Source organism: Rhincodon typus, chromosome 16 (genome assembly GCF_021869965.1).
Source record: "Rhincodon typus isolate 14 chromosome 16, sRhiTyp1.1, whole genome shotgun sequence".
Classification (NCBI taxonomy): domain Eukaryota; kingdom Metazoa; phylum Chordata; class Chondrichthyes; order Orectolobiformes; family Rhincodontidae; genus Rhincodon; species Rhincodon typus.
Window position 1 is genome coordinate 6,836,763 of NC_063347.1, and position 10,778 is coordinate 6,847,540.

Here is a 10,778-nt window from a genome sequence, read left to right on the forward strand (position 1 = left end):
AGAAAGGTCCCGACCTGAAACGTCAACTTTCCTGCTCCTCTGATGCTGCCTGGCCTGCTGTGTTCCTCCAGCTCCACACTGTGTTATCTCTTATTCCATGTTTTGTTCTGATCAGGTCAGCTTGCGTGGATATAGTTGGCATCTAGTTATGTTTCAGGTCAATGGTAACCCCAGGAATTTGTCCAAATGGAGAACAATTATACTCAGTTGCTAGGAGTGCTCTACACAAGTGTTAATTCCCGCCTGTTTGGTAAGTAAAACTTCTTTGGCTGCACCTTCAAAACTGGAAAAGCCACCATGCCACACCATCTTCCCCAGTGTTTGTATCAGACACTTACGACTCCTTGCTCTTAAAGTGTAGCACCCCAAATTCAACTATAGTGAAGTCTGGATACATACTTGTTTGTTTTTTTTAGTACAATATGGTGTTTTACTTGGAGCTAATGTACACGGTCTCTGCCTTTGCCCCCTCTGACACGGTGTGCTAAACCAGCTCTCTGGGGCAGCAGCAGGCACTGGTGGTCTGGACTTGTGAGCTGCCCCTGCTGTAGTGGGGCGAGTGAAAAGCCTCAAACATGATGCACTCACAAATATCCTGCCACGTCGTTTTCCGAGGCTGTCACTTCTCCAGGAATTCCTCTACGTGTGGCCTCCGCTGTCAAAGAAAGAACATATGTGTCCTTTTTACCACCCGCAGTATTTAAGCAGCAGCTGGGATCCAATCAGAAGTAGCTTCACTGCTTTGCATCAACCCTGCCCTACCCTACGAAACACTTTAGCAATATCGTCACTTGGACATGCGGATTCTGTGTTTGAAATTGATTGTCGCGCTGGCGGGTGAGGTTAGCACCAGTGAAGGACGGCAACAGGGAGGTCCAGGAAAGAAAGTTCCTGCCGTTTATGTCCACAAAGTGTTGCAGCAGGTTCGTTCCAACCGCGGCACCACCTCCAAGGCCATGCTCATCAAGAACACGTTTGTAAATGAGTGCATTGTGTGGGAGGCTTTCTGCCTGACCCATCACAACAAGGCAAGCTCCATCAGCTCCCGGGAGTCCATTTAGCCCGTGCCTGCTGCTGCCTGGGGAGCTGGCTTGGTTCAACATGTCGGAGGGGTCAAAGGCAGAGACCAAGTACATCCACTCCAAATAAAATACCCCAACGCGCTGAAGAGAAAACATATCAAAAGGACATGGAAGCAAACGTCACTGTAGTTGAATTTGGGATGCTGCACTTTGAGAAGAACAGGGAGTGAATAAGTATCAGATACAGAGATTGGGAGATAGTGACATGGTGGTTAATACGACTAGAATAACAATCCAGCTAAATCTAGACTATATTCTAAGGGCATGCATTCGAATCCCACCAAGGTAGCTAGTGAAATTTCATTTTTCAAAAAATAGTTTTGCATTTGAAAACTAGCCTCAGTAATGATGACCATGAAACTGTCATCAGTTATTGTAAAAGCCCACCTCGTTCATTAATGTCCTTTAGGGAAGGAAATCTACCATCCTTAACTGGTCTGGCCTACATGTGACTCCAGAGCCACAGCAATGTGGCTGACTCTTAACTGCCGTCTGAAACAGCTTTAGCAAGCCACTCCATTCAAGGGCAATTAGGGATGGGCAACAAATGGGCTAGACTTTGCTAGCAACACCCACATGCATAAAAGTATAAAAATACAACTAAAAGTCAACACAAATAAGAAAGCCATTAAAAAAAAGCAAATAACAGGTGTTATGATCTGAAGGATAGAAATGAAAATCAGCGTTATTACAATAAATTTGTTTGAACCTTTGGTTAGATATCATTGGGATTACTGTGAACAGTGCTGGTGCTCATCAGGGAGACCTTAAATGAAATGGATTTAATTTCATACACAAAGCCATTGTTAAAGCTTTACATTTTTTGCGGACAGAGCTGATATGAATTACATTAGTGTGTGCGGAGAGTGGGTTTTTCTGTTTTGGCGAAACTGAATTACCCAGTGTCATCACTTGCTGATGATCATCTGTTCCCCTGGTTGAATACCCCATTCATCTTTCTGTATTTGGAAAGTGGCAACATTGGGCAGAGTGCTTGCAGCAACCTGGATTTGGAGCCTCCCAAGAGTTCAGGAAAAGGATAAGAAGGTAAGATCATAAGATAATTGTTCAGCCCATCGAGTCTGCTCTGCCATTCAATGATATCATGGCTAAGCTGATAATGCTCAACTCCACTTTCCTGCTTTCCCCACAACTCCCCCCCCCAACTCTCATAATATTCGATTCCGTTACTGATTAAAATTCCATCTATCTCAGCCTTAATGACCCAGCCTCGACTGCCCTTGGTGGTAAAGAACTCCACATATTCACTCCCCACTGAAGAAAGAAATTCCTCCCTATAACTGGTTGATCCCTTATTCTGAGATTACGTATAATGGTCCTAGAATCTCCTACAAGGGGAAACAACCCTTTTGTATCTACCCTTTCAAGTCCCCTAACAATCCTGTATGTTTGAATAAAATTGCCTCTTATTCTTCTATATTCCAAAGAATACAAGCCCAACCTATTCAAGCGCTCTTCATAAGACTGTCCCTCCATACATGGGATCAGTTTAGTGAATCTTCTCTGGACTGCCTCCAATGCCAATACATCATTCCTTAGATAAGGAGGCAAAACTGTTCACAGTATTCTAGCTGTGATCCCACTAATGCCTTGTATAGTTTCAGCAAAATCTCCCTACTTTTATACTCCATTCCTTTTGAAATAAAGGCCAACATTCCATTTGTCTTCTCTACTACCTGCTGAATTTATAGAGTCATTACTGCATACAGCACACAAACAGACCCTTCAATCCAACTCGTCCATGCCGATCAGGTATCCTAAACTGATCTAGTCCGCTTGCCAGCATTTAGCCCATATCCCTCTAAACCATTCCTACTCATATACTAATCTAGATTCCTTTTAAATGTTGTAATTGTACCAGCCTCCACCACCTCCTCTGGCAGCTCATTCCATATGCACGTCACCCTCTACATGGAAAGGTTGCCCCTCGGATCCCTTTTAAACCTTTCACCTCTCACCTTAAACCTACTCCCTCTAGTTTTTGACTTCCCACCCTGGGCAAAAGACCTTGGCTATTCACCCTATCCATTCCCCCCATGATTTTATAAACCTCTGTAAGGTCACCCCTCAGCCTCTGATGCTGCAGGGAAAATATCCCCAGCCTATTCAGCCTCTCCCTTTAGCTCAAACCCTCCAACCTGGCAACATTCTTGTAAATCTTTTCTGAACCCTTTCAAGTTTCACAACATCCTTCCTATAGCAGGGAGACCAGAATTGAACACAGTACGCCAAAAGTGGCCTAATCAATGTCCTGTACAGCCACAACATGTCATCCCAACTGCGATACTCAATGCACTGACGAATGAAGGCAAGCATACCAAACACCTTCTTCACCACCCTGTCTAACTGTGACTCCACTTTCAAGGAACTATGCACCTGCACCTGTAAGTCCCTTTGTTCGGCATCACTTCCCACGGACCTACTTTTAATCGTATAAGTCTTGTCTTTGTTAGTTTTACCAAAATGCAATACCTCACGTTTATCCAAATTAAACTCCAACTGCCACTCCTTCGCCTGTTGAACTAATTGATCAAGATCACTTTGTAATCTTAAATAACATTCTTCACTGCCCACTGTATCAACAGTTTTGGTGTCATCTGCAAACTTACTAATTATGCCTTCTATATTGTCATCTCAATTATTTACATAAATGACAAACAAAAGTAGACCCGTTACCGATCCCTACGGAACTCAGCTAGTCACAGGCCTCCAGCTCGAAAGGCAACCCTCTACCACCACTCTCTGTCTCCTGCTGTTAAGCCAATTTTGTATCCAATTGGCAAGCTCACCCTGGATCCCATGTGATCTCACTTTACTAATTAGTCTACCATGCAAAACATTGTCAACTGCTTTACTGAAGTCCAAGTAAACAATGCCTACTGCTCTGCCCTCATCAATCTTCTTGGCTACTTCCTCAAAAAACACAATCAAGTTTGTGAGACACAATTTCCCTCGTACAAAATCATGCTGGCTATCCCTAATCAGTCCTTGCCTCTCGAAATGCATAAAATCCTATCTTTCAGAATCACCATCAACAATTTACCCACCACCGAAATCAGACTCACAGGTCTAGAGTTCCCAGACTTCTCCTTACATCCCATGATGGCTCAGTGGTTAGCAGTGCTACCGCATGGTGCTAGGGTACCAGGTTCAATTCCAGCCTCAGGCAACCGTGGAGTTTGCTCATTCTCTGTGTCTGCTTGGGTCTCTTCTGGGTGCTCTGGTTTCCTCCCACAGTCTAAAGATGTGCAGGTTAGGTGGGTTGGTAATAGGAAATGCAAGGTTATGGGAGGGGGGGTAGTGGGCCTGGGTGGGAATGCTCTTCAAAGGGTCAGTGTGGAGTTGATGGGCTGAATGGCTTGCCTTCACACTGTAGGGATTCTATGATTCTTAAACAAAGGCACAACATTAGCCAACCCCTGGCACCGTACCCATGTTATTTCTGCAAGGGACCGTACAATTGCATCCCTAACTTCCCACAACATCCTGGGATACACTAGATCGTGTCCTGGAGATTTATCCACCTTTGTATTTTCTAAAACCTCCAGCACTTCCTCTTCTGTAGTGTGAACTGTTTTCAAAACATCAATATTTATTGATATTAATATAAACAACATTTGATTAATTTAAAATTAATATTAATTTACATTAATATGTATTATAAATAGTTGTGGTCTCAGCATTGTTCCTTTAGTTTTGGGTTTCCATTCTGAAAATGTTGGGAAGGAACTGCAAACAATGTCTCATGAATGAGATCATTTACCAGCTGGCCCTTTATCTTGATTGCATTGAGCAGTGGTTTATCTTAGGAAATGTCTCCCTCACCTGCACTGTTCAGTGCCTGGGTGCTGAGCTAACGTTGTCAGCTAGAGGTCGAAGTGCAGGTATTTTGTACACGAGTCCAACACAGGTGCTGAGGGATCGATCACCAGGGAACACATTCCTGAAGCTCAATCACAAGCGAGTGAAAATGTTCTTCGATGACGGTTGTGAATACGGTGGGTGAACAATATTTTGAAGCTTAAGAGTCTTGTCGGACACTGGAATATAGCCCTGGCCCAGTAGGCAGTTTGTTGGCTGTGAACTTGCGCAAGCTGATTCTAAATATAGTACGAAAGGAGAAACTTTCTCCTTCGCATTCCCCAGCTACGTAGAAACTAAAGGAGTTTTACAATGCAAGTAAAGTTTGAGTTTGCTTACAGGGAGTGTGGGACCCACGGTACCAAGGGAATACAGAATCAAAATATTCCTATATTTTATCTATTTCAAAGGTAATTTGTTCCTCTTGAATGAGTTGGAATATGATCAAAAACTTATTGGTATGCTCCCCTGATCGGTAGCTTTGTTGTACAAGAACACAAGAGACAGGAGTAGGCCATTCAGCCCATCAAATATGCTCCATCATACAATAAGACAATGACTGAGATGTTCTGAGGAAGGGTCACGCGAGCTGAAATGTTAATTCTGATTTCTGTCCACAGATGCTGCCAGACCTGCTGAGTTTTTTCAGCAATTTCTGTTTTTGTTTAAGATCACACTGTAGCCACATCTCCCCTTTCCACTCTGCCCAACCAACTCCCTTACATGCCCTCAGTTGCTTGTAGAACAAAAATCTGTCCAACTCAGCCTTGAATGTATCCAGCCTCCACTGCTGGCTGCAGTTCATAATTCCAAGATAATTACCCTCTAAGATAGCAATTATTCCTCAGAAAAATTATTCCTCATGTCTGGTCTTAAATGGAAAACCACATATTCTGAAACTGCGACCAGTCATTCTAGATATTCCCCCCTCAAGGGGTCATCCTTTTAGCATCTATCCTTTCAAGACCCCTCAGAATCTCTTATGTTTCAACACAGTCAGCTCTCTTTCTTCTAAACCCAAAGAGTACAGGCCCAACCCAAACAACGTTCCCTCAGAAGACAATCTGAGGAACTTCTTCCAACCCAAGTAAGGAAACCTGGACTGAAGAGAAAAATAAAATTCCCCAAGTGACACGGAAAGGGTGGCGAGTGTATCTAGCTGAAACAAAAGCAGAAACTCAGCAGGTTGAGCAGCATTGGAGGAGAGAAAGCAGAGTTAACGTTTTGAGTGTAGTGACCCATCTTCAAAACTGATAGTAGCTAGGAAAAGGTGGTATATAAGCTAAAGACAGGGGGTGAGGGGGCAAGAGGAGTAGAGTCACAGAGATGTACAGCACAGAAATGGGCCCTTCGGTCCAACTCGCCCATGCCGGCCAGATATCGTACATAAATCTAATCCCATTTGCCAGCATTTGGCCCATATACCACTAAACCCTTCCTATTCATATACCCATCCAGGTGCCTTTTAAATGTTGTAATTGTAATTGTATTCAAACGTATCTGACACTTCCTCTGGCAGCTCATTCCATACACGCACCACCCTCTGTGTGAAAAAGTTGCCCTTTAGGTCCCTTTTAAATGTTTCACCTCTCACCTTAAACCTATGCCCCTCTAGTTTTTGACTACCCTTTGCCTATTTACCCTATCCATAGGCAGAAATGGAGCCCAGAGAGAGAGAGAGAAGAGAAGTTAGGCAAAGACATGGATAATGGGAAGCCAGGGAAGGAGAGAAGCTGAAATGGGGACCGTAAGTAGGTGAAGATGGGTCAGCTGTGCTGAAAGCAGCCCATGGCATGATAGGGCTGGCGGGTGTGGAATGGATAAAGGACACGGAATGAGGTGTTCAGGTTCCAAATTGTTAAACTTGGTGTTGAGACCCCAAGCAGAAAATGAGGTGTTGTTCTTCCAGCTTGTACTGAGCTTCGCTGGAGCACTGCAGCAAGCCTGAGACAGAGGTGTTGGCCAGGGAACAGGGTGGCATGTTGAAAATGCAGGCAACTGGAAGCTCAGGATCATTTTTACAGACAGACATAAAGCAGTCACTCAGTCTGCGTTTCGTCTCCCCAGTGGAGAGAAGACCACATTGTGAGCAGCAAATACAACAGACTAGATTGGGTGAAGTGAAGGTAATTTGCTGGAAAGTGTGTCTGAGGCCTTATATTATGAGGAGGGAGGGAGTTACTGGGCAGGTGTTACACCTTCTGCAGTTGCATGGGAAGGTGCTGAAGGGGGTGTGGGGAGGTGCTGGGGATGGAGGAAGAGTGGACCAGAGTGTCCTGGAGGGAACAGTCCCAGTGCAGGCTGACACAGAAGGAATGGGGAACGAGTCTGGTGATGGCATCCTGCTGGAGGTGACGGAAATGGTGTCTAATGATCCTCTGGATGTGGATGCTGGAGAGGAGGAAAATTATGACGAGGGGAACCCTGTTGCTTATGGGGGATGGAAGACAGAGGGTGAGGACTGAAGTGCGGGAGATGGGTCGGACCCGGCTGAGGGACCTGTCAACTACTGTGCTGGGGAAATCCTTGTTTGAGGAAGAAGATGGACAGTATGAGACCCGTGCCTCCAGCAAGCCACCACCGCAACCCCCGCCCACCACACCCCCAACCCCCGACCCCCCACACACAGAAGGCAGCATCATCAGAACAGATACAACAGAATGGAGGAACTGGGAGAATGGAATGGAGTCCTTACAGGAAGTAGAGTGTGAGGATGTATAGTCGAAGTTACTCTGGGAGTTGGTGGTTTGCAGTGGATTTCCCAAAAATGGAAACAGAGATGTGGAGGAAAGGAATGGAGGAGTCAAAGATGGACCAGGTAAAGAGGGAAGCAGCACCGATGATGTGTTTGATGTGCAGGAGAAAGAGTTTTGAGGAGGGACCCGAATGGGATTGGAACAAGGACCGTTCCATGCACCCCACAAAGAGACAGGCATTACTGGGGCCCACGCATGAACCCATGGCCATGGTAGAAAGTGAGAAGAGTTAATGGTGAAGTTGTTTGAAACGAGGATCAGCTCAGCGTGGTGGAGGACGGTGGTGGTGGGCGGGGATGGTTCAGGCCTATTTTCCAGGAAGAAGCGGAGAGCCCTGAGACCATCTTGATGCGGGATGGACGTGTAAAGGGATTTCACATCTGTGTCGAAGAGGAGGCAGTTGGTGCCCTCAAAGTCGAAATTTTGAAACTGTTGTAAACTGTCAGAATCATAGAAACTCTACATTGTGGAAGCAGGCCATTCAGCCTATTCAGTTGCACCAACCCTCTGAAGAACATCCCACCCAGACACCCCGCCCCCACCACCCTGTAACCCTGTATTTCCCATGACTGACCCAGCTAGCCTGCACCTCCCTAGACACTATGGGCAATTTAGCATGGCCAATCCACCCTAACCTGCACATCCCTGGGCACAATGGTACAATTTCCCACAGCCAATCCACCCTAACCTATGGATGTGGGAGGAAACCCAAGCAGACACGGGCAGAATGCTCAAACTCCACACAGACAGTTGCCCGAGGGTGGAATCGATCCCGGGTCCCTGGTGCCGTGGGACAGCAGTGCTGAACACTGAGCCATCGTGCCGCCCTTAGAATTGCAGATGGATATGGGAAGGGTCTGGACAAAAGTAGAAAAGTCAAGGTAAGAAGAAATAAATTCCGTGGGGCAGGAACAAGCAGAAACGTTAGGTCTGCTGGGCAGCCCATTTATGGATCTTGGGAAGAAGGTAGAAGAAGGGTGTATGGGGATGGGGGACTGTGAACTTGGAGGCTGTGGGGAATGAGGGCATATGGGGTGGGTGGAGGGGGGAAGACATGCCTAGAATAAGATGAACTTACTGACTGCCATGGACATAATATCCTGATGTTCGATGGTGGGGTCATGGTCCAGGAGAGATAGGAGGAGGAATCTTGAGTGCTGGTGCTCAGCCTCCGTAATGTCAAGGTCAGTATGCCAGTGAACAGCAGCACCACCCTTGGTGGCAGGCTTGATTTCAAAGTCAGAGTTGGATCTGAGAGCACAGAGTGCAAACAGTTCAGAGGGACACTGGTTTGAATGGACGAGGGGGCAGAGAAATTATCGTGGCAACATTGACAATTTTCAGTGAACTGATTGATTGTAAGTAAAGGGCCAGAAGTAGGGGTCTAGGTATGGAGGGGGAGTGTTGGAGGCAGATGAAGGTGTCTATGGGACAGAGAAAGGGCTCCTGTCCAAAGAATTGGGCAATGGACACAATAGAAGAGGGGTTCAACATCTTTGTTGTGCCCAGGCAGAAGACAGGAGAATGGGATTTAAAAACATACAATCCCTCCAGTGTGGAAACAGGCCAATCAGCCCACACCAACCCTCCGAAAAGCAAGTCACCCAAACCTACCCCCACCCTCACCCTATCTCTGTAACCCCACATTTACTATGGCTAATCCACCTAGCCTGCAGATCCCTGGACACAATGGGCAATTTAGCATGGCCAATGCACTTAACCTGCACATCCTGTGGACTGTGGGATGAAACTAGAGCACCCGGAAGAATCCCAGGCAGACCCAAACTCCACACACAGACAGTCGCCTGGGGGTGGAATTGAACCCCAGTCCCTGGCGCTGTGAGGCAGCAGTGCTAACTGCTGAGTCTCCATGCTACCCTATATCAGCAACGATGAGACCTGATGGGCCAAATGGCCTAATTCCACTCCTATGTCTTACAGTCTTATCCCTTGATCCCTTGAGGTGGGGCTCTCTCAGCTGCTCATGTAGAGGACCAGGTCATGCCAGAGGGGCCAAACGGCCTCCTGTTGTGCTTTTAATCTTTGTGTGACAACCCCACAAACACCAGCACGGGCTATTTGGGTTCAGTGTGGCCAGTTTCTACACTTTAGATATCCTTGGTAAGAGAGGCAGATTAAAGAATAGTATAAATTAAAAAGTAATGGACCTATTTAAAGGGGAAGAAAAACCACCTCAACAACGACACGCATGCGCACTGCTGGAACTGATTCTGACGCTACCTGCAGTAGCGCTGGAAAGGAGCCGGTTCTGCGCGTGCGCAGAACCCACAGCGGTCCGGCGGCATTGCGCATGCTCAGACTGCCGGCTCCGCCAGGAGCGGTGCCGGCGCCGGGCATGCGCATCGATGGGGTGAATGACGTGTCGTTGTGACAGGTTGGCAGGAAGTGAAGGCATTGACACCGGAAGTGGGATCCGGAGGGCTGAGAGTGGTTGGGAATAAGGGCGACCTAGAGGGAAAGTGTGGAAGCAGCCGGGTCTCTTCGAGCGCCTGCAAAGTTAGCAGATTAATAACCGAAAGGCTGGGAAGATGTTGAAAAAGTTCGACAAAAAGGATGAGGAGTCTGGTAAGTGCCAGTCATGAAGGACGGGATGAGGGGCCTGTGTTGGTTACTATGGCAGCACCGGCCTAAGGGAGCAAGTTCCTGATGCAGTCAGTTCAGGTGCTCCATGGTAAAGCCTTTCTGAAACTGCTCAATGTGGGCTCGAAACTAACTTCTGTAAATGTATTTAAAATTCATTCAGTTGTCTGGAGCTACCTGAACACAGTGATGGCACACTTTGCCAGGGCAGGGCTGGCATCATGGAATGGTTCTGACACTGCAGGTGACGATTTGGCTTGTGATGCCTCTCTGAATGAACAATTCACCCTGTGCCATTCCCTTGCCTTCACCTCATAATTCTGCACATTCTTTGTTTTCAGAAAGTAATATTGTTCCGTATTGAGTGGCTTGATTGAACAAAAACAAAGTTGCTGGAAAAGCTCAGCAGGTCTCGCAGCATCTGTGGAGGAGAAAACAGAGTTAACGTTTCGGGTCC

At 46.6% G+C, this 10,778-nt stretch overlaps 1 protein-coding gene across 1 annotated transcript in view; it reads right to left on the minus strand.

Annotated features, from left to right (window-relative positions):
* The window catches only part of LOC109915543 (collagen alpha-1(VII) chain-like), a 47,288-nt gene extending 37,152 nt beyond the window's left edge, over positions 1-10,136 (minus strand). The window contains exons 1-2 of the mRNA XM_048606677.1: positions 9,962-10,136; positions 8,799-8,971 (exon numbers count right to left, since the gene is read on the minus strand). Coding sequence (XP_048462634.1) covers positions 8,799-8,971; positions 9,962-10,136 — 348 coding nt within the window. The remainder of the gene's footprint in view (positions 1-8,798; positions 8,972-9,961) is intronic.
* Positions 10,137-10,778: the final 642 nt, after the last annotated feature.